Raw genomic sequence first — 25,148 nt, 5'->3', positions numbered from 1 at the left:
CACACGCACATGCAGTACACTCCGACTCCTCCACATCCCCTTGAAGACGGTTATGAGGTGCTAAATCACTAAGCCGTCTGAGAGCTAAGGGTAAACAGAGAGGACAGCCAGTACTTCTGCGCGCACACTGCGATGTGAGGGTGTGAACATCAAAGCTTCCGTTTCAGTTTATCTCCTTCGGTTTGTTTTAAATGACTGTAGTGTTTGACACCGACAGTCTTTCTCTCTGCCTAACTTTTATTGGGAGTGCAGACACTCGTAAATTAGTCTAGTAAAAGGGAGGATCGCTGTGAGGAAGGAAGAAACAAAGAAGCAAAAGACGAAGTGGTTGCGCTGATGGATGGATGAAGGGGGGGGGAGAAATATAAGGAGAGATGGAAGGCAAGACGCATGATAGGGAGGTTAGGGAGAAGGAATGAAGGAGAGCGATGGAAAAAATGCAATAAAATTGGAGTAGGGATCCAAAGAAGTAATAAAGTAAGGGTGAAGACGGAAGGAATCACTTGAAACAACAAAGGAAACTAAACAGAAGGAAAGAAGGGATGTTGGAATGATGAGTTCATTCATCAGAAGATGGACCGACAGATGTTGAGATAGTAGGGAGGATGCAAGAGATTCATGGAGAGAGTTATAACTACCCCAGGCAAGATTATTTCCGAAGTGTTTTTTCCTCTTGAGGCATGAAAAACAAAATTTTGAAGTTCTTTTTTTTTTTTTTTTTTTTTACAAACATGCCTTTTTCAAGGAGTTTTTTACACATCCATTCAGGTGGACAGCATGCGTTAAAGTTGTAGCTGAAATATAACCAGTGCTGCACGATGTATAGTTCAGTAGACTAATTGTAATTTCTTACCAACATAAAATCAATACTTGGACATTTTAACAACTGTATTTCTTCTTAGATGTTACTTGATGTTTACATATTTCATTTACCTGCAAGGGTCTCCTATTATAGTAGGATTGGTGATAAATTACCTTAGCTGCACAACATGTCTTGCATTTCATTGGCCATCTTGGTTTTCAGAGATTTGTGTTGCACTTACAATACCTGGCCAGTGGGTGGCACTTGGATACACTGTAGTTGCTTACGTGCAACTATAGCATGAAAACCCATGCATATACACCAATCAGCCAAAACATTAAAACCACTGACGGTGAAGTGAATAACATTGATCATCTTGTTACAATGCAATGTTCTGCTGGGAAACCTTGAGTGGTGGCATTTGTGTGGATGCTACTTGACATTGCAGACTAAATAAACCCCCTCATGGCAACAGCACTTGTCAATGGCAGTGGCCCAGCAGGACAGTGCATCGTGCCACGCCAAACAAAAGCTGCTCAGGAATGACCTGAGGGATGGGACAAAGAGCTCAAGGTGTTGACCTGGCCTCCAAATACCCCAGATCCCAATCTGATCAAACATTTGACGGATGTGCTAGTACCCCAGAGGTACCCCAATCCATGGTGGGTCCTTCTTGGACCAGACTTGGCTCTGACCTGTCAAGGCATGGACACAGGACCTCTGGAGGGTGTCCTATAGTGTCTGGCACTAATGCATTGGCTTCAGATCTTTTGGGTCCTGTGGGTTGTGATGTTAGGTAACAGCATGCCCCACAGATGTTTGATCAGACTGGGATTTGGGGAATTCGGAGAACAGGTTGTTGCCTTGAGCACTTCGTCACATTCCTTATGTCATTCCTGAGCAGTTTTTGGGCATGGCACATTGTCCTGCTGGGGGACCACTGCTACTGTGGAGTGCCATTGCCATGAGGAGGGTACCTGGTCTGCACTGCTGTTTAGGGCGGGGAGTATGTCAGGTGACATCCATATGAATGTCAGAACCCAAAGTTTCCCAACAGAACATTGCACTGTGACAAGATGATCAATGTTGTTCACGTCACCTGTCAGTGGTTTTAATGTTTTGGCTGATCGGTGTACATGGCTTTTAAATAACTGTCCCCTGTAGTGACCACTGTGGGTGAAAACCGATAATGAATGGCTAGGTGGATACAAATGGTGCAATCAGGAAGTTCAAAAGCAATGATCTGATCTCTTTTATTTCTGTTCCCTTTACAGATCAACCTGATCATCTACTCTGACCTGAAGGAAGAAACTTGCAACACCTTGGATACAACAGGAGAAGGATTCACAGCTGAATGAAGACATTGAAACTGGTCAATACTCGTCGGCAAACTAACTGGCAGCGGGAGCAGACAGCAGCCATGGATATGACTAAACCAATTTTCAGCTCTAAATTTGAAACTCTGAAACTCTTACTTCCATCAAGAGGTGGATGTGACTGAACACCACGAAGCAACAAGGGACTTTTCGACTCAGCATACACCTTGAGAACTTGTCGCCAATGACTTACTGGCAAGACATGGGAGATTCAAACCTCAGGGAACAATTGGAGGCTGTTTGCAGCTAGCAAGACTATTGAAATACGATATAAACTGAAGAGTACTTGTAGCTAGGTCCTCCCAATCCCTTCTCCCCTCTTCCCTGTCACTCCCCATCCCCAAAGTTGCTTGTTCCCTGTTTTTCCCCTTCCCCCAGATCCTTGTTAATGGTGTTCTGTCGGTATTAAGAAGTCGATTTTGGTAGACGCTTCAGAACTCTGTAAAGAAGTCAATGCTGAGCGCATCTGTCTCACCACCTTCTTCCCTCTGCTGGTGAAGAAGGTGAATTAAAACCAGCCTCCAATAGAGTAAGGGTCTCTGTTTGGGATGGGCGGCCCAGCGAGGGCTCTTCTTGGTGGTTTCAGCACCACCACCTCCTCCCTGGAGGTTGGAGGTCAGATGGCTTGGCCAAGCATTAACCCCCTGGACCTCAACCAAACCCTGTCATGGGGGTTAGGGCTTGGAGGCAGCGGTGGAGGTGCGGCAGCCATGAGTGCAGGTCTGGATAATTTCACCCAGGAGTCTGTCACCAGGGCAGTGATGAAGGAGAAGAACTGGCCGGCGCTGCTCATACTCGTCATCATCGCGCTGACGATCGGTGGCAACATCCTAGTGATCCTGGCAGTGTCGCTGGAGAAGAAGCTTCAGAACGCCACCAACTTCTTCCTGAGGTCGCTGGCCGTGGCGGACATGCTCGTAGGCATCCTGGTCATGCCGATCTCCCTCATCAACATCCTCTACGGTGAGTTTTGAGTACCCACAAAGCACACCTGCCTTTGCTGAAATGTAAGGGAGGCAAGGACAGTTGCCAGAGGAAAATGTTGGCATTGTACAAGTCTGCAAACCACAAATACATTCCATTTGCATGTTTTATACATGACATATCAACATTTCTACGGAATATATGAGCTGACTTTTTCAGCTGGAGGGGAGGGGACTTTGGATGGCATGTCACCCAGGTGAGACACCTGCCAACTAATCGGTTTTTTAGCAAGTCTTCGCTGTGTTTCCATCACCTTTTAGGCTCCAAACTTGGGTGTTTTGTCACAACCCATGAGTGTTTTTCCATCGGCTTTTAGGTAACAAACCCAGTTGTTTTGTAGAAACCTGTCAGTGTCTTTCAATCAGCTTTAAGGCTCAAAATTTTGGTGTTTTTTAGCAACCGTTGATGTTTTTTTTTTTTACATTGGCTTTTAGGCTCCAGTCTTGAATGTTTTGTAGCAACTTATGGGTGTGTTTCAATTGGCTTGTCAGGCGCCAAATTTGGGTGTTTTGTAGCAACCTGTCAGTGTCTTTCTATCAGCTTTTAGGCTCCAAACTTTGGAGTCTTTCAGCAGTCGGCGGTGTTTCCTTAAATTGGCTTTTAGGCTCCAATCTTGAGTGTTTTGTAGCAACCTATGGGTGTGTTTCCACTGGCTTGTCAGGCGCCAAATTTGGGTGTTTTGTAGCGACCTATCGGAGTCTTACTGTCAGCTTTTAGGTTTCCACTTAGGTTCCAATCTTAACTGTTTTGTAGCAACCTGTTGGTGTGTTTCCGTTTGCTTTTTAGGCTTCAAACTTGGGTGTTTTGTAGTGACCTGTAAGTGTTTTTCCATCAGCTTTTAGTTACCAAAACTGGGTGTTTTGTAGCGACCTATCACTGTCTTTCTGTCAGCTTTTAGGCTTCAAACTTCTGTTTTTTAGCAACCACTGGTGTTATTTACATTGGCTTTTAGGCTTCAATCTTGAGTGTTTTGTAGCAACGTTGGTGTGTTTCCATCAGCTTTTCAGGCTCCAAATGTGGGTGTTTTGTATTGACCCATAGTGTTTTTTCATCAGCTTTTAGTTGCCAAAACTGGGTGTTTTGTAGCAACCAGCTTTTAGGCTTTGAACTTTGGTGTTTCTTAGCAACCTGTTGGTGTGTGTCCATCAGCTTTTCAGGCTCCAAATTTGGGTGTTTGGTAGCGACCTATCTATGTCTTTCTATCAGCTTTTAGGCATTGCATTTTGGTGTTTTTTTAGCAACTTTTGGGGTTTTTTACATTGGCTTTTATGGCTCCAATCTTGAGTGGTTTGTAGCAACCTGTTTGTGTGTTTCCATCTGCTTTTTTGTCTCCAAACGTGTGTGTTTTTTAGCAACCTGTTGATGTGTTTCCATTGGCTTTTAGGCTCCAAATGTGGGTGTTTTGTAGCAACCAGTCAGCGGGCATAGCAGGGAAGTTGTCCCTTTGTTACTGATGCTTTTTCTGCTGGGATTATGTCCCCCAAATGAAGTATCTTGAGCCAAAACATCATCTTTTCCTGAACAAAACCAAGTAGTTTTTGTGCCTAAACCCAACCACACATTAACCACAGCATTGTTGCAACAGCAATATTCCTGCCGGTAACTGGGTTGGGGATGCTGCATTCAATGTCAAACATTGGAACAATTTACATTCTGTCCCTGAGTTTGCTCTGAAAGTATCTAGTTTTAAATAGGCAGATACATAAATATTCATCATTCAGGAACACACACTGCACAGAGTCATCTAATTGGCTAACAGGTGCTGTTCAATACAATGAGACAACAGATGCTCCAACCTGTTATAGGTGCTTTCAAGTATTAAATTTGCTGTTTACAGCTTCTTACTTTCATCATAAAAAGACAGATACATGTCTGTAATTCTCACCCAATATTTAAACAATCTTCCCTGTAGATTTCTACCCCTGATCTCAGGCACCCACCCACTCACCAGCTGTTGTCAGCACACTGTGACATGTGCACTGTCATTATTTCAAAACATTTTTCAGTGCAGTTGTTGAAATGATTATTACCTCTCTGAGCCATTGCTCACTGTTATATTGCAAATGATTGGAGAGCCGGAGAATGCCAACTTGATAATTGCAATATCATACCAGCTATCAGCTGCTGTTCTTGCTTACAGTATCTGTGCCAGGATTCTGCATGAACGCCCACATTAGCTTAATAGAATGTCAGGTTGTTATATGGTGGGCTGTCTGTTGGATTTCTTTTCCAATGTTGAGTAAAAACATTAAATAAAAGGAAGGCTGACTTCCTGTAACATTTTCAGCCAGGTCTCTACATTAACACCACAAAGGAGAACATTTCTCACTGTGCGCCTGTAAATGTCACCATCACACTGATCACTGAGCTGAAAGTGAGTACGAAAATCTTCTGCAGATCTGGAGATTAATATAAACTGTGCTTTGTAGTTGTCAGTGACAGTAATCTTTGTCAGTACCCACATTTTAGCATTCAAACCTACCTTTATTCTTCTGTTGTCAAGTTTCAGCTTGGGTGCAGTCTTCGGGGAGTCATGTCTCAGTATATCAGGTCTTTATTTTTGTGATTTAAAGCTGCATTAGTTCTTTTTTGTTGTTTCTATTAAATCTCTAAATATCTGCATTGGCATCTGGGTGGAATGCTTATGTCAATGACCTGAAAAATATCATTTATTTTCAGCCACTATCAGATGTAGTTCATTTGCTCTAGCATTTTTTAAATTCTCTGGGACTGCACAGGAGAGATGTGAAAGAACATTATGGCAGCGGATGACAGAGCACACGCTGTTCGATCAGCCAAATATGAATATGTCAACGCAGCTATTATCATGACAGGCCAACAAATTTGCAAAATAGATGTTTAGGCTCGGTTGGTGCCAAATGATCCGTGATTCGATTTAGATTTTTGTGCATCTGACAGTGACGTTGATGCAAGAGGTCTCCTCGGTTATCAGCCAGTGTCACATGTGGTCATTTGGTGTCTGTCTGGGAAAACTTTAATTGATTAACTGAGTTTGGGTGCAAACAGTGATGGCGTACGAGCCAAACAGCAACGGCTGGGAGGAAAGCATGTGCCATTTTAACAGTGTGACAGCAGAGAGAGACAGATTAGAAAAAGTCAACACAGATGATATCTTGACAGGCTGAAAATGCATTCAGTTTTGGGAGTTTTGTGCACATTACATTTGTTACACCAGTCAACACTCAGACACTCTGCCTTATTTGTTTGAGCTTATCAACACAGTGTATTTTACCTGGACCTTTTGCTAAGAGGGTACATCATATTCAACTGCCTGCAAGCATAAAAAGTTCCAACTCAACTTATCGTGGCTGCTGGTTTATCAACATTTATTTACAACATTGTGCTGAAAATGGACGGATAAAGATTCAAGGATAAGAGGATAAATTACATCAGCCATTTGGCATTATGTTAAGACCGTGTTGAGTTGCATCATGGGAAATGTAATATTGCGAGTTTTTGGAGCCTGACAAATACTAAGGATTAAAAGTCAAGATGTGTCTGCAGTTTGTGATTCTCCCAAATTTGTGAAAGAGCAATACTTAAAGGGACAGTTCAAAAATATATATTTCCCCTATCACCTGTAGTGCTAGCTACCAACCTAATTCTTTTGGTGTAGGTTGCTGAATGTTGGATATATCAGCCATAGAAGCCCCATTTCCATCAAACACTTTCAGTATGGTACCTTTGAAAATCAAAAGTAACCCTTCAGACATGGTACCTAGACCCTAGGGTTTCCACCGCAAACAATACTCTTTCATGTGGGCGGGGTTGTTGTCACTCCAGCACTCACGGTATGTCCTTCGTCATCAGTCTTCACCTCGTTTCACGGTATGTCCTTCGTCATCAGTCTTCACCTCGTTTATCGTCCACAGAACGGGGTTGCACGCCAACATTTTCAGAACACATTAGAACAGGCTGCAGTGAGAGTCTCTCTTGACTGGATATTTAAAAATAGTGGGTTTGTGCGTTTAGTCCTTCTCAGGCAAGAGCAAGGGTTTAGTGTTGCCCACAGGAACAATGATCCACAACGCTTTTTTTTTCTCCAAGTGAGGATTAGAATATACACAGTTCCCATAATCCGGTCACCATGAATATATATTTTTAAAAGCTTGAATATCCACTCATTACTAAAAGTGTTTTCATCCAAGAAGGACAAAAAAAATTAAGTAATGGTCAAAGTTGTCACGTTGAAATTTAAGTTGAGTTGATTGATTCACATCGTCAACTCAAAACTCGCCACAGTATGAGCAGTGGTCACGATACCAGCCACAACTCAGCCCTGAGCAGAGCAACCGTCTGCTATTGACCAATCAACAGACTGCAGTGTTCACAGCTCCACCTTTTAGTACCAGATCTGTGTGCTAGGTACCCCAACAGAGGGGGGACCAAAAACGGGGACGGTACAGAACGGTTCCATTGGTACCATCCACGACTTTTCACAGTGGAAACAAAAGAAAAAGCCTACCGAACTGAACTGTACCGTACTGCTCGGTGGAAACTAAAGATGTCTGCATTGTCTTCACTGGAATGGAACGAGATGGCACTATAAACTCAACAGTAATGTCTCTTTCCAGAAATCATGACCTGGTTACTCAAGATGATCAGCAGATCTTGTTATGAGCAGTGTCATGTAAGAACTACTTTCTTTCTACCAAACTACACCCATCAACTGTATTACCATGTGGGATGAAACATGCATCATCTCAAGCCTAGAATATACAGCTGTTGATTTGCCCATATGGGAAGGGTACCTATATTAAATGTCTTCATCCCATCTTCCATTTTGCACTGCAGCTCGTTTGCATCCTCGGCCACACTTATTATATTCATGCCTGTGCTTTGTAGCTGGAATCCTTCAGGAATACTAAACAGGACAGGGAAGGTTGATTGCTGCTTAATGGGCCGCGTATGGTCAATGGACACACTCGTGCGCTCGCTCTGTGTTTGTCTGTTGGTTGGAGCTGCTGCTGCTGCTGATTGCTCACTGCAGTAATCAATGTTTCGCACAAACAAACTCCAAAAAAAAACAAAAAAAAAACGCTGACATGTCAGTCTGTTCTTTGTCTTGGTTTCACAAACAGATGCACACACACACATACCGAGGAAGATAGACAGTGTGTAATTTATATACACACCTTCAAAAGAGCACTAGTCCCCCCCAACACATACGCAAAGAGCCTGAATCTATACTAGCAGTGTTATCCATCAGGCTGGTACTTGACTGCATTGATCCCCATGGCTGGCTGAGTGATAGACACACACACACACACACACACACACACACAGGCACGTCACAGAATGTTCTCACACACTGATTATGATGATGATGATGATGACAATCATGATAAAAGATGATGCGGATGGTAATTTAGCAACTTTTTATCAGTTGTGCACACACATGTATGTACACACATACACACACTGAGTCTGCTGTCACACACACACAGCTTTTGGCAAACATGTTTGAATTTCTTTAATTGGAATTACCAGAATGATGATTAAATATAATTGACGGAGTCTAAGCTTCCAAAATAACCAGCGCGTACACACACACACACTGGCTGGCTATTTATAATGGCCCCAGAACAAAACAAAAATGAGGTAAATGTTCTTTGGACAGGAAAAATTATTCCAATCATCCTGATCAAATCACGCTCGTCCATTAAGTCTCTGCAAATGTCACAATTCCAGTCAACCTCAGCTGGGTTCACACTGCCGTCCTCTCTGCAATGACCTCATTGTGTCTTGCATTACATGTTAATGGTTGAAAATGTCTGTGTAAAGTGTGTATGGTAGGGGCACATCATGCAAGAGTGGGAGAAATAAGATAAACCAACCCATTCTCATTCCCAGCTTGTCAAATACAGAGGCATGGGGCCTTTAGTGTCTGTATGAGATGCACTGGGCTTTTGGATAACTCCAATGTGAATCCATCTGCGGCAATATTTGATGCTCAAAGCAATTGATGCAGTATAAAGAGCGAAAAAAAAAAGTCCATGTGGGGAGGTGGATGGGTCAAACACAGGACTTTCACAGCACTGTTTGTATCCCGTGTCAAACCAATAGTCAGTCATTTTAACCCAAACCATGATCTTTCCCTAAATCTAATAAAGTGGTTTTGGTTTTGTTGTCTAATTCAGGAAATGTTAGGAAATCTGTGAGTAGATTTGCATATATAAAAAAACTTAAAATTGACTAAAAATTTACTCCAGATTAATGTACACCGTGGAAAACTCAGATTTGATCGAGAGACCTCTCTGTCAGTTTGCCCTGAGCCTCAGCTTTGTTTGGCACCATTGTAAAATTAAGCCACTATTAAAACATGTTAATACAGGCTGTCTAATCTATGCAATAACACACTATTAAGTTTAACAACAAGTAAGTTGTTAACCTCTCCCTCCAACTCTCTGCCAGATTCAGGTTCACCAGCTGCCCGGTGTGAGCGGAGACAGACGCCGAACTGCTTTCCCACGTCCACAGGTCTTATTAAACCAAAACTCAATTTGAAATTGTATTGATGAATGCTGAAATACACGTAAATTTCCTCCTGCGAACAGTTTATGCACAAATTCGTTCTGCTCACATTTGATTAATGAGACCCACTGTATGCACATAATGAGCAGAGACTGACACGTCCAAAACTGATGCTAGAGGGGTACCTAGAGCTTCATAGTTTGAAGCGTATGGCTAGTGACCAAGCTGCCGTATTTGACATGTTGGAAGTGAAAATGTGTTGGACAAACACAAAAATGCAGCTGTATTCAACCCATCCTCCTCCCGACGCTGACTTTGTCGCTCCATAACAACCTCACCTTACTTCCTCCTTTGCGGCATAATTCCCATGGCCACTAGAGGGCCTTTGTCACTTGGATGTAAACGTGTTGTTTTGGGGCTTTTGCTGAAAGTACTTATGTTGTTGTATTTGGGCGGACAGTCTCTTTAAACCAAATGTAGCCAGGAAGTCTTTTGTGCTTGGGGGCATTCATTCAAATAATATGTAGCTTAATTTCAAATGCAGACTGTATTCTAAGGGACAGGGCATCCAGGCAAGGTGTTAGTGTTAAAATATTCAGCTCATTAAATGGATTTCTGCTGCTTCACTCCTCAGAAAAACTTACTTGTAAAACCCATTTCATTTTGAATCCTTCATGAAGAGCAGAGACTGTGCTGCTGCTGCTGCTGCTGCAGAGTGGTGTTTTCTTTTTCCTACACTTACATTTCTCCTTACAGACAAAACGAAATTGCAGTTTGATCTTCCATAAGGGGAGACGAGGGGTCTGGAAAATAAGTTTTATCGAGAAGATAATGTCTTAACTTTCCTCATTTGTTTATATTATTCAGTCTAATCTACAGTCTTCCATTCATTCAGAATGTGGCCAAATAGGGAGAGGGATAAGGCAACATTATCAAATGAATGTAATTTAGATTCATTGGCTTGTTTCCTCCCTTGCTTCTTTCTTTGCACAGCAGTAAAACAGGGAAGTGGTAATTAAACACTGATAATACATGAAGTGAGGAAATCGCTTGTATTTGCAGGTGCGTGATACAAACAACTAGAATTACTGCCTTGTGGTTGTTTGCCTCTGAAAACCAGTCAACTTGCAGTTGGACAGTTTATATCCATGTCTGTGAAAACATGGATGCTACATACACATCTTCCACCTGACAGCACAGGAGATCTATACAATCAACACAGTTTCAAGATGGACACCCAAGATTAGTGTCACCACTTCAGTATCTGACCACCCTTCTATTCCTGAAATATGACGTTGAGCAGTGGCCAGAAAAGCGCTTTATGCAGACAATTATAATGTCACAATGAAGTTGACCTTTTGGATATAAAATGTCATCACTACATCATTATATCCTGTTATGTGTAAAGTTTGGGCATATTTGGCGCATGAATTATTATATGATGGCCAAAAATATGTTTTACAAGGTCAGTCTCCTTTGACTCAAGTCCAAGTGGAGCTTTGCGCAAAATTTGAGGAATCTCCCTCAAGGCCTTATTAAAATATTGCATTCACAAGAATGAGATAGATGCAAGGTCATAGCAACCTTGACCTGTGACCACCAAATTCTAATCAGTTCATGGTTGAGTCCAAGAGGACATATGTGCCAGATTTGAAGAAATGCCCTCAAGCTCCTCTTGGGACATCGCGCTCTTGAGAATGAGACGGATGGGGTAACAGTGACCTTGACCTTTGACCTCCAAGTTTGAATCATTTCATCCTTGATTCAGAGTGGATGGTTGTGCCAAATTTGAAGAAATTCCCTTCAAGGAGTTGTTGAGACATTGCGTTCATGAGAGTGCGATGGATGGGGTCACAGTGACCTTGACCTTTGACCTTCAAATTCTAATTAATTTATGGTTTAGTCCAAGAGGACATTTGTACCACATTTGAAGAAATTCCCTCAGGCTGTTCTTGAGAAATTGTGTTCACGAACACTGAAACAGATGGTTTCACAGCTACCTTTGACCATCAAGTTCTGATCATTTCATTGTTGACTCAAAGTGGACGTTTGTGCCATATTTGAAGAAACACCCTCAAGGCATGCCCCCAAACATAAAGTAAACAAATATATATGAATGTTATGCAGGTGCAGATCAGAAGACAGAGAACAGGATGGATAAGTGATGAAGAAAATGAGATGGAGCAATAGTAGCAGAGAGGGAGATGAGATCTTATAGACTCAATTACGACAGAAGTAGATCACACAAACAAACAAACACACAAACACACACACACACCTTTAAGTGTATGACCTTCAAGGCCAACTTAATCAAAGCTATCACTAAGAGCGATCTCTCAGCATGGGACCCAAATTGGAAACACCCGCTGACACAACACACATGTACAAAAAACATACACACACATTGATTCTGGATTTTTTCCCACTGACGGCAGATTAATATTAGATGTGTCATCTTTGCTTTAATGGATTGGAAAGAGGAATGAGAGGGACTTTAATATGAAATACAATGACAAAGTGAGGGATCATTTAGTTGGAATACTGCAGTGAATTGCTCAGGTCGATTGTTTGCTGCCACGTTGCCCACAAACATATTAGAACAGTCTGGAGTCATTTAACATCAATGATGATGCCTTTAAAAATGCAAAACCTTTAATCAAAAAAGTGTATATGAGCTCCTGCCTCTATGACATGTATTAATTCTAAAGGGTAAAGCTTCTCACCTGGAATACATTAAAGCCCGTAAACTCATCTCTGTTATTGAAGTTACATATTTAGAAGGGTTTTTTTCCCATTGAAAATCTCTTCATGGCTTAAAATGGCACAGATGTAACCCTACACTTTTGCTTCATTTAGTATGTACAGATCTATAAATATGTAAATCAGTCCCTGACTCTATCTCCACCAGCCGCTCACCTGCAGCTTGAGCATACCTGCTCACCTTTGACTCTGCTCATCACTGTCTATGCTGGAAACTTAATGTAAAAAACAACATGAGCCTTCAGTTTGGCTACATTATCAAACCGCTAAAAATGTGTTGCTAATGTTAGATGTACCTTGTTCCTGATCACCAGCTCTGAGGAGTTGACAGGTGAACCTCAACTTGCAAAATACGATGCATAGCTACACCTGGCATCTTCTCTGATATGTCCCTCATTTCGCAAGTCAACATGATTGACTCCTTATATATGTTAAGTGTGAAACTGTGGCTGTCTGAATCCATGTTTTGAGACTGTCATTGGTAAACAGCACTTCCAAGGTGGAAATGTAGCCATGGTATTGACTGAATATTTGGGGCGACAGTAGCTCAGTCCATAGGGTCTTGGTTTGGGAACCACAGGTTTGAAGGTTCAAGTCCCCATATAGACCATGGGGACTTGAAGTATGGAGTGTAGACTGACAGGTGCAGAGCTACCAGTTCACCCTCTGGGCATAGCTGAGGTGCAATTGCCCAAACTGCAAAATGGGTGCCATTCAACACCTTGTTGCATGTATCGGCTGTGTGTTTAGGAAGACTTTGCAAATAATGTGTTTGGCAATCCTAAGTGCTGTATTGTAGGCAACTGGACTTGCTTGAGTTTCTTGAAAATGTTTCACCTCTCATCCAAGAGGCTTCTTCAGGTCTAACGGACTGGTGCGGAGTCGCAGGCTTTAAACCCTGTGTGGGTATGAACCCTTACAGAGTCGTTACGGTCGCATGTGAGTCATTGACCCACCCGGCCATCATGTGTGTCATTAGGGTTAGATGGGTCCAGGGGAGAATGGGTGTTAATTCGTCTGGGGAGGGATCCCAAGACTGCATTGTAGGTGGGTCATGTAGATGGCTTCTTTCAGGCCTCTTTCAAACCATCCGTCTTCTCTGGCCAAGATGTGAACATGGCTGTCTTCGAAGGAGTGTTCCTTCTCCTTTAGATATAAATGAACAGCTGAGTCTTGACCTGAGGAGCTGGCTCTCCTGTACTGTGCCACGCACCATGCAACTCTGCACCAGTCCATTAGAACTGAAGAAGCCTCTTGAATGAGAGGTGATCAAGAAACTCAAGCAAGTCTAGTTGCCAACGATAAAGCACTTAAGGTTACCATGACCTGGATGACCGAGAATCTTCATCAACTACATGTTTGGCACATACTGCCAACTGTCTGAAAAGCTGTATAGATTGACAATAATGTAGCATATAAAACACCAATGGACAAGTTAACAAGGTCAAAAAACTATTTTTATGGGAAGGAGTCTGTAATAATCCTCCGTGATTCACAAAACTCTACATCACAGTGTTAAGTTTCCTGCCAAAGTTATTTCTGTGCTCTGGCTTATTAGCATTTCAAACTGCTGCATTATGCATCGCATTCATGTTTTTTGCAGTCCAGTCTCCCTAGGAATTACATTCATACTAGACAAATCAGACAGTGTTTCAACATTCAGGGCCAATGCAGGAAGTGGTGTGCTCTTGTAAATTTGTCCTTGTTAACCTGCCATTCCTCTCCATCGCCCCCAAGGTCAGCAGTTGGGTTTCCATCCAAATGTAGCACAAATTTTGACAAAACTTTTTAGAAATTTGGCAAAAGAAAATGCTAATTTATGTGCTTTTCTGTCCACTACTGTTATGCAAATATTAGGAGTTGGTGCATCGAGATGAGCAGTAGGTCGTGCTAATTTTCCAGTCAGGTGGAGGAAGAGTGCCAATCAAACCTCAGACAAAAGAAAACAATGGATTTATAATAGTGGAGAGCACACCGGACAATGGAAGCAGAGAGTTTTGAACAACTAATATTACAGCTTTGTGCTCTTAGAAGAGTTCAGCTAACAGTCATGCATAACATGTTCAAGCCAGCCAGAGGCAAAGAAGAGAGCTTGCAGTGGCCTCTGCAATGACTGTACATCATGGTGGTACATCATCATTTATTTGCTTGTTGTGTCTTTAAGTTGCACTTAGTTAGATTTAACCTATATTGTTACACCAACTTTTCAACCTCGTAAAAACCTGGTTGGAAACGCACCTACTAACAGGTGGACTGTGACCAATACATTTTTGAGAACTATCACATCTTGACAGTGTTTCTATTTTAACCGGCGCAGCATTTGAAGTGCTGCTTTAGTGTCCAGAAAACTCACAGACCAATTGCACACATTGACTCATATCATGTGATGCAACACAGCCAATAAAATCTTTGCAGTCTGATAAGCATTGTGACTTGAATGAGTGAATAAGATACACTGACAGAGCAGAGACGAGACAAGAGACAACAGTTGGAATGATAAGAGAGTCAGAGAAAAGTCATTTCACCCGAGCTTTTCATCAAGATTGGACTGATTCTTACATGTTTATTGTTCCTATGGGCAGTTCACAAGATGGGAGATGCCACCAAAATGCATATCCCTTGTTAACCTGAATTCCCCCTTCTCCATCCCCTGGGGCCTGTACTACGAAGCCAGCTCAACTTACCCAGGATATCTCTTCGACATCTGGTTTAACTAACCCACCACATTGGCAATCTGGATAACCAGGAGGGGGTCATCCCTCCTGTTAATAATTAACAAATGTCCTGCTGGTGAAGTGGGAAGTAAAACAATGGGTTTTAGGATAAAAGATGGGTGTTTAGCGTATCCGACCTTTCCTAATCTTCACCGAGCATCCACCCCACCTTAAGCCTAGTTTATTGGTCATAACCACATTCTTTCCATAGCCTTATCCATAGAGTAGTTGCAATGCACAGGTATTGTAGAAAAGGAATTTTAAAAGGTCGGCCTTCAGTGTAATCTTTGGTTTTGCAGAAAGGTTTTACCATCATTTTGGATAATGCTATTCGCTCTCTAAACATAGCAATTGTGGTTCGAGAACGAGAGATGCAAAGATCATTTTGGTAACAATATATATTCGTTTTTAATAGTATTTAACATGAAATTTTCTTATCAAAACCAGCACGGTCCAGGTATCATTGGATAACTCGTAATTCATTCGTAATTAAAAACAAACTAAACCAAATTAGCACAGTTCTCTGATTTTTTGTTTTAAACCAAAAGTAAAAAACAAGAAAACAGAGTTGTTTTTCCTTTTTTGTTTTGCGGAATCGAAAAGCCAAAATTCAATCCAAAGCCTTGAAATGGAAATCATGTGTGGATTTTTTGTTGTTGTTGTTGTTGTTGTTGTTGTTGTTTCATTTTAAACAAAAAAACAAAATCACATGGTCTATTTGTTTTTTGTTTTTTTTGCCAAACAAAAAATGAAATCATGCCCATTTTGGTTTTTGCTAATTCCTTTTTGCCATTTCTCAATTGGAACAAAGATGGTGGACAGACAGGAAGGGGAAGTGAAGCGTAAAAAAGCCAAATTAAAAGTCATATGACATTATGAGTACAGATCACAGTATTAAGTAGATTTGAATTGTTGAATGGTTGAAAACGGTTGAATTTTGGTTTGTTTTGTTTTTAGATTACAAAGGAATTATGAACTATCCAATGATACCTGGACCCAGCACTGACAATTATACATTTAAGAGCAGCATAACTCCAAAAATGAATGTAGGTACGTTTGTAATTTGCTTTACAGGTCCAGTGAAAAGGATTTGTTAGTATCTAGCGATGAGGTTGCAGAACTTCAACTTTTCCCATGTGCCAAACTTGTAGATGAATTACATGGGGGAAAGTGAAATTGCAAAAACACAAATGGCTCTATCTAAAGCCAGTGTTTGATTTGTCTGTTCTGGGCTACAGTAGAAACAACCCTGTGGACTCCTTGGAAGAGAACCTGCTCTGTATGTAGATATGAACAGCTCATTGTGAGGTAACGAAAACACAATGATTCTTATTTGTAGGTGATTATGAACCAATGAAATTCCTCTTATTCCTCTCATGATGCCTCTAAATCCTACACGCTGGACCTTTAATATCTGATTTGTTGATATGGTTGAATCATAATCTCACAGTGGTTGAACTGAAAATACAGTACATCTGATTAAAGAAACAAACGATCCCAAAACACTGTCAAATATTTCATAAACAGTGTTTAGCTGTAGACTTGAGTCTCTCAGTGTATTTACCAGAAAATCCAACGCACCCGCGAGCCAGCTGAGTAACACCTTGTGTGTGAGTGTGTGTCATGCAGTGCCCCCAATAAGTGTTTGACCTCTGGAAAGTTATGCAAGCTGCCTCCCACTCAGCACACACACAAGCAGGCGCGTGATTCACTCTGCATGCATCACATATGTGCTGCTCATCCTGCGACTAAGAGATGAAATTAGGGAGTGTGTGTGTGTGTGTGTGTGTGTGTGTGTGTGTGTGTGTGTGGCCACAGGTCTTGTCCTCTGTGAAGAAAGGACTGTTCATATAAATAGCTGCAGGCGCAGAAAGACACAGAGAGACGGACTCTGCATTATATGTCCTCTTTAGAGAGCTGACACAGCTGGAAATGAAACAGGAGCATGATCGCTTACACCTGATGTTCTTCAGTTGCATATTACATTTCATTTTGTCATCTGAACAGGACAACCTTCTGGGAGGATACATCTCTAAGAAACAAAAGGAAAAATGTATTTCAGAAGATTTTGAGTCACTTTTAAACCGTTTTGATTCAGTTTTTGACAATTCATTCAGCTGCTGTTTGGAAACACTGACATGAATTTATAATTTTGAGAAGAGAGTGTCAGAAAACATGTGACTTAGACTAAGAAACAGGGGTTGGGGGGGTGTTTCACACAAGCTCTGGTCCTCTACCAGAGGCCTGGGAGTTTGAGGGTTCTGCGCAGTATCTCAGCTGTTCCTAGGACTGCCCTCTTCTGGACAGAGACCCCAGATGTTGTACCAGGAATCTGCTGGAGCCACTTTCCCAGTTTGGGGGTCACAGCCCTGAGTGCTCCGATTACCACTGGCCACTGTTGCCTTTACCCCCCACATCTTTTCTAGCTCCTCTTTCAGCCCTTGGTATTTTTCGAGCTTCTCGTGTTCCATCTTTCTGATGATGCTGTCGCTAGGGATTGCTGCATCTATCACCGTTGCCTTCTTCTGTTGTTTGTTGATCAACATGAAGTCCGGTTGGTTAGCCATCACCAGTTCATCAGTATGGATCTGGAAGTCCCACAGGATCTTAGCTCGGTCGTTCTCAACCACCTTAGGAGGTGTCTTCTATTCTGATCTTGGGACTTCCAGCCCATACTCAGTGCAGATGTTCCCGTACACTATGCCAGCCACTTGGTGCTTCTTCTACTGTTCTTGTGCTACCATGATTAGTGCTTCTGTGCTGTCTTTCAGTCCAGCCTTTTCCAGCCACTGGTAGAATTTCTTGATATTGGCCACTTCTTCAATCTGTCAGAGGTACATGCTGTGCAGGGGCTTGTCCTTCCACGATGGTTCGTCCTCCTCTTCTGCATTCTCAGGTTTCTGCTGCCTGAGGTAGTCACTTAGCAGCTCATCTTTGGGAGGCATCTTCCTGATGTATTCCTGGATCTTGGTTGGTTCGTCCTGGACAGTGGCTCTGACGCTCACCAGTCCTTGGCCCCCCTCGTTCCTCTTAGTGTACAGTCTCAGGGTGCTGGACTTGGGATGAAACCCTCCATGCATTGTGAGAAGCTTCCTTGTCTTTATCAGTGGCCTCTATCTCCTCCTTTGGCCGGCGTATTATACCTTATTATTCTACTTTGCTCCAGGCATGCTACTGCAAGTATTTATATTATGTAGCCTAAACTGCTACATGTAGCTACATGCTAATGCCACGAAAACATATAATCTTTGTTTCCATTGTTGAACATGTCCAATTCTGAAGATTTTGTTTCAGAAGCATTTATTGGTGAGTTTTTACCCTAGAAAGTGTTGTTGTACTCAGTTAAAGCCATTCCTTGACTGCAACTACACTGCTACATGTAGCTACATGCTAACGTCAGGGAAACATGCAGTCTTGGTTGTCGATGTTGTTAATGTCTCCCCAATTTCAGATCATGTTCCTGCTGAAACGTGTGGTTGTCTTTAGAAGCTCTTACTGGTTATTTCTAAAAGGACAAAGTCTTGCTGTACACAGTCATTTCACAACTCAACTATACTGCACTATATATGCTACATGTAGCTACATGCTAACATCTGGGAGACATGCAATCTCTTCATGGTAGAAAATGTCACTATTCCCTGTTACAGTTATATCCCCAGCTGCAGTGTTGGTGCAACAACACCAAGATACAGAAGACCCTAAAACCAATCAGAGCAGACTGGCCTTTTTGGGGAGGGGGGCTTCAAGAGACAGAGGGTGAAAACAGGTGTTCCAGTATGAGGAAAACAAAGGGTTTTTGCACATTAAAGCATGTGAATATGTTTAAGTAGAAACTGTAAATACAAGTACAAAGCTGAAAATGAGCATAGAGTCTCTTTTCAGTATATTTTTTGTCCTCTGTGTACCCTTCCTGCTGTTGGCTGTGGTGGTGCCAGGATATCATTTTAGCCTGCTGAGCAGCCAGCTCGCCAATCAAGCTGTTTAATTTACCAGTTTAAGCAAAGGTTAACCCGTTGATTTAATTCCCCGCCAAAATGCTCCCAGTTGTATTTCTGTTAGTTACATCAGCTGCCGTGTCCTCGTCCCAGGCGGCACGCTGGCCCATGTGCTGAGATAATTGAGGCTGATTTTTTTCCCCATGACCCAAAGTGTTCCCCCCTACAGAGCAGTGAGCCAAGACACTGACTCACTACCAGCTTAACATGGTATCACACTATCACTGGTTGTGACCTTTGACCTCCCTGTAGAAGAGGGAAGGATTTTCCCCCCAGGTATCAACAGAGCATCACCGAAAAAATGGCTAGTCATTGCTAGCATCACAAATGGTTTATTAGATAACAGTTTTACTTACAGCTGATGAACAAGTGTAACACTCACTGTGGTTCCTTAAATATAACTAACAGTTTGCTTCTTTTAACTCTAAAGGGACAGTTTGCCCTCTATCTTTCCTCTTACCTCTAGTGTCATGCACAATTCCTTCTGCGCTTTGATATAGTTGGTGGGTGTAGTTCGGTAGAAAGGAAATTGTGCTTACTTGACACTGCTCATAACAAGATCTGTGGATCATCTTGAGTAACCAGGTCATGATTTCTGGAAAGAGACATTGCTATTGAGTTTTTCAGATGATTTTTTTAGCGCTTTTCAGATGATTTTTTTAGCGCTTTGAGCACCACAAGCTGAGTGCCATCTAGTTCCATTATATTCAAGTGAAGGCAGACATCTCTATGGCCAACAGTGTTGGGCTTGTTACTCTAAAAATTAAGCATAGTATTAGTTCAGGCAGAACACGATGCGAAGCTCAGCTCATATCCCAGCTACATCAGCTGATCTCAAACAGCCCAATCAACTGATGGAGCAGCTGATTGATGGAAGGGAGTCAGCTGATAGATCACATGATTCCTTTCTATGCAACCAATTTCTGAGTTTCATTCAGAGCGCCCTATTTAAACTGCTCTGGCCTGCCGACTGTTGCTGCTTCCTCTGCAAGCTGCTTTGCAACTCGCCTCCACCCCAGCTCCTCCTTTTGATGCTGTGTCTGACTTATCAGTGTCATTTCTGTTTGTCATTGATGCTGATGGGTTCTGTTCCCACGGGTTCTTTGCTGCTGCTCTCCCTGCCTTGGGCTTTCCATGTATGCACATGGAAGGGCAGGGTGGTTTGCTCTCTCTGCCTTGGGCTTTCTTTGTTTGTGCGTGGAAGGGCAGAGAGGTGTGCTCTCTCTGCTTTATGCTTTCCACATAGGTGCATGGAAGGCAGAGAGGCCCCAGAACAGAGCCATACTGCCAAATATAATACTACAAATGGAAATAAAAATTTTTTTTGACTGAAGTGGTCCTGACTAAAATGTATTATATTAGTCGTTAATCTTTTCAGAAGTAATGATATTACTTTACTTTTTACTTTTTACTCCCTGCCAACATTAATTTGTTACACTACTCATTATATCACTTTTAAGTTACACCCCATAAAACTGGTAATTGTGTATCTCCCCAAAATTCAGATTTGTGCCTCTGTGTGAATGTCTGGGTAATCAGTGTTAAGTGCAGCTAAGGCTTGATCACTTCTATTTACCTGGGGGTCTTCGGTTGCATGTGCCAGGTATTTCCTGAAAGACCTGCCTGAAAGATGGAGAGTCACTCATGGAGCAACATTTTATCCACCACATATCCAGCCACAAGCTTCATCACTTCTTTGTAAATCCAGTTTTGGTTGTTTAGCCAGTGCAGGGCTACAGCCGACGTCCGCAGCTGAGATGGCGCGTGACGTGCCTGCACAGTGCAACGATTACAAAAATGAGTCCGCTGGTGGGATTGTTGTATTTCGAGTCAGTAGTGATGTGATAACAAACTGAGACATACTGAGACATGTCACTGCCCAACACTGAGGGCCGATATCTCCAACACTCAGCAACTCTCATCAAAAAATCTAGATTGATAAAAAGCACTGCAAGTATGAGGGAAAGTGTGTACTTTTGATTTGGGGGTTGACTGTCCCTTTAAGTCCTTGTTTGACAATTGAAAAACTTTTACAGACTGCATCCCATATATTGCACATTTCTCACAAACATAATTAAATGACTCCCATTTTCCCAGCGGGGCTGCGGTATTCTGCCCGTCTTTATCTTTATCATCAGCCTTAATCAACACTGTTATTCATTATCTCCCTTTTGACGTGTCCTTTTCTATTCTCTTCTCAGCAGGTTGCATCAAACCTTGACAAGCCACAACCACTTACTTCACACAAACACACACATACGACAAAGCTTTATTCTCGTGTTTATCATACCTCCACTTGCACTGTGTTAATCCACTGTTTACTGGCCCATGTAAACAACATCTGTGTTGAACAATAACTTCACATCCTCGCTGTCAGCAATTAAAACTAATGATCTACTCTTAACCTCTTTTCTGCGACTCTAGAATTCTCCATGTAAACACCTTTTTATCTAATGATCTTAATCATTATAATCAGAGTAATACTTGTAAATCAAACTATTGCTTTAACCTGATTCCTCATGGGAACCGGGGAATTTAGTGCACGCAAAGTACGCTGTGCTTTGATGTACTCCAATTAATTAAAGTTTAGTCAACCTGCATCTTAAGCCTTCACACTCCACTGACCCCGATGACATTCACTCAGCAAGGCCCTCAGAACAGATTGAATATATCTACATCACTGCTTATCAAACACAGCGATGTATTATCAGTCATATAACATTGCCCTTAACCCTCGCACTTTCTCGCCTTTTGTCCCGTCTTTTCTCTCTCCAGACTACGCCTGGCCTCTCCCCAGCGCCCTGTGTCCGATCTGGATCTACCTGGATGTGCTGTTCTCCACCGCCTCCATCATGCACCTGTGTGCCATCTCTCTGGACCGATACGTCGCCATCCGCAACCCCATAGAGCACAGCCGCTTCAACTCCAGAACCAAAGCCATGATGAAGATCGCCGCCGTCTGGACCATATCTATAGGTCAGAGTCATGATATTTTACAGTTTATTGATAAAAGGTTTTTCTCAACGATTGCATGCCTTGTGGCATTAAAAGGGAAATCTTACCTATAAAAATGTGTTTTAAGCAATGATTTAAAGACGGGTAATGTGCTAGCTTGCCTTATCCTCTCAGGCGGAGAATTCCAGAGCATCGGGGCCTTGATGGCAAAAGCCTGGTCACTTTTAGTTACCAACCTTGATCTAGGGACGACTAGCGAGGGTAGGCTTGATGATCTCAGGTCACGACTTGGAGGATAGGTAGTAAGAAACTCAGCTATATTTAAAATCTTAAAATCAATCATAATTGCCTAGAGTTAGTTCGTGTTCTCACGGCAGCATTTACAACTGGACCAGATCAAATGCCTTGCGCGAGAAAGCTGCTCTTGATTGGTCAGAATTTCCATGCAGGAAGAAGAAGAACAAGAAGAAGAGTACACTTGCAAGATAAATATGACACTTTCTAATGTCACAATGGAGGGACAACTACGTTGGTTGATTTTAGCGCTGCTCATCGTGGACTATATTGCTGTCATTGTTCATTTTAGTCAAACCATACAGTTTGAAAACGAGGCGCGGCTCCAACTAGAAAACAATGTTTTGATGCATTGGATGTGCTGAATGTGCATATTAAGGCAGTACAGGAGGAGGTGCACATTAATAATCCTCCAGGACTGTAACATGCTCATGTTTAACCCAAACAATGTGTCATGTGACTGCAGTTGGTTCAGATTGAGGTCGGAACCGCACCAGAGTTCGTTTGTAAGCGGACCGAGACCACCTCTTCAAGAAGGTCTCAGTCCGGTTGTTTTGGTGCACACCTGAGTGTGATTGCTGTGTTCACACCTGCCTTAATGAACTGCACTTAGGGGGCAAAATAAACTTGAGTACGACTGAACTGAACCAAACAGGGCAGGTGTGAAATCCCCCTAAGACATGATGGAGGCTTAAAAGTTCAGTTCATCCAAATCACAAAAAGGTATACTCTGTCTTTTATCTCGTTTGGTCTCTAGTCATGCAGATGGTTTTGCTTTTCTATCAGACTTTAAGACTTTAAAAACTTGTCTGAATCTTGTTTGAATCAATTGCTGTTTTTAATGTACTTCTTTTAACAGGTCAAATGTTTTGGTTTTGAGCTGCTCATTTACTTTTACTGATAACTTCACAGCCAGCCACACTCAGTTGGAGTTAGTGAGCCTGTGGGCATTTGTATGCCTCGGCACCAGCTACAGCCATGGCTGGAGGCATTGTGTTTTTGGCTTGTCCGTCTGTCCCATTTGCATGAATGCAAAATCTCAAGAACACCTTGAGGGCATGTCTTCAAATTTGGCACAAACGTCCACTTGGACTCAAAGATGAACTAAGATGATTAGATTTTGGTGGTCAAAGGTCAGTGTGACCTCACAAAACATATTTTGGGCCATAATTCAACTATGTATACATTATGTATGACAACATTTTACCAAAATGTCTAATAGGATGATATGATGAAGTGATGACATTTTATATCCAAAAGGTCAAAGGTCAGCTTCACTGTGACATCATAGTGTTCTGCATAAAACACTTTCTTGGCCATTATTCAGTGCTGTAACTTAGGAACAGAAGGGGAGACATATAATCAGATACTGACTATATAGATCTTCTGTGCTGCAAGGTAAAAGGTGTGTGAAGCATTCATGTTTAAGAATATGTTTAAGAATCATCATAGTAAATTCTTTGCAGCAAGATCCATAACTGAAGCATTGTCCCATGCCTTGACTACATATGAGTCTGAACCAACATAGATGTAAACTAACTGCAACTTCACTGGTTTGCAGATGCGGTAATTCTAGTTTCTGAATGAGTTGAAGCGATATGATAGTAAGACTTTTGAGTTGAGCTACCTCTGAAGATTTATTTCCTGTCAGATTTGATGCTTTTCCACAGACTCTTGCTCAGTAATTTGGGGAGCAGAAAAGAGATGGAAGTTGTTCACAATGAGGTCTGAGGGTTGTTCAGAGTGATTTGGACATTTACATCCATGCACTGGTGTGGATACGCCTTTTGTAATTGAGTGATCTGGCCCTTTAATATTTTTGTGACATCCATTTATAAGTCTACACGCTCCACTGTAGTGGTTAAATACAGTCTGTGTCAGAGAGGTGTGGAGTCAGCTTGATGGTCATTTCTTACAGCGGAATTGAGGTGTTTAATTGAATTTCCTTTACTTGTACAGTGTCCCTATTAATATGTCCACCCCCCTGTAGACCCACAGAGAGTTGGCAGATTGATGGCTGTTATTAAATTTAATGACTTTTTAAGGATCTCCTGGCAGTTTCTCCAAAGGTCCTGCCAGCACACCTACTGACTTTCCAAATCACTGGGAACGTTGTGGGCTTGTTGACGCTCAGAGCGTCTGACAGCTTATTGTTACAGTTGGAGCTGATTTGCATCACATACTTCTCTAATCCCCAGAGGTGATCGCACCACTTTTCATTTTCATCTTTATCAGTCACACAAACAATGGTATGCAAATTAATGAATTATGTTATCTAGAAATTAATGGCAACCATTAGCTATCGCCAAGAGTTATAGTACTGCACACATACAGACAGTGAACATAGGGCAGATATACTATAGCCCATATGTGTAATGGTAATGGGATTTTTTGATTTAGGAACCAATACTGTAAATCAGAATGGAAAGTCAGATTAATGAAGTTGAATAAGAACACTCAGACATGCTTAGTGGCTTCACATTTTAGTTGAATCTCATAGGAAGTAGTGTAAAATGTACTGGCCCTGCCCTGCAGCTCCTCAGGTACATGTAGGAAAATTATTCATCCATGTCTTATGATTTATTTGATAGCTTTCTGGTGATATTTTAAGTATATTCAAAGCAAAACGTTGATATTTTTCAACCTTTTTCAACAGTTTTTGAAATTGGTCCAGTATTGAGAGAGAGGACTGCAGCCATCACCGTCACATTATTATTTCGAGTCTCACTAAAGGAGAAGTCTTGCTCTATAATTTTGCACGTTTCCACATTGT

At 41.9% G+C, this 25,148-nt stretch overlaps 1 protein-coding gene across 3 annotated transcripts in view; it reads left to right on the top strand.

Moving 5' to 3' along the window:
• htr2cl1 (5-hydroxytryptamine (serotonin) receptor 2C, G protein-coupled-like 1) overlaps positions 1–25,148 on the top strand; it is a 226,417-nt gene that overhangs the window by 170,554 nt on the left and 30,715 nt on the right. For all 3 annotated transcript variants that reach the window (XM_050066554.1, XM_050066556.1, XM_050066557.1), the window contains 2 exons: positions 2,077–3,141; positions 21,902–22,102. In XM_050066554.1, coding sequence (XP_049922511.1) covers positions 2,727–3,141; positions 21,902–22,102 — 616 coding nt within the window. In that variant the 5' untranslated portion in view covers positions 2,077–2,726. The remainder of the gene's footprint in view (positions 1–2,076; positions 3,142–21,901; positions 22,103–25,148) is intronic.

Source organism: Epinephelus moara, chromosome 17, assembly GCF_006386435.1.
Source record: "Epinephelus moara isolate mb chromosome 17, YSFRI_EMoa_1.0, whole genome shotgun sequence".
Taxonomy (NCBI): domain Eukaryota; kingdom Metazoa; phylum Chordata; class Actinopteri; order Perciformes; family Serranidae; genus Epinephelus; species Epinephelus moara.
The sequence above is the reverse complement of the archived record's forward strand: the minus strand, read 5'-3'. Positions and strand labels throughout refer to the sequence as shown.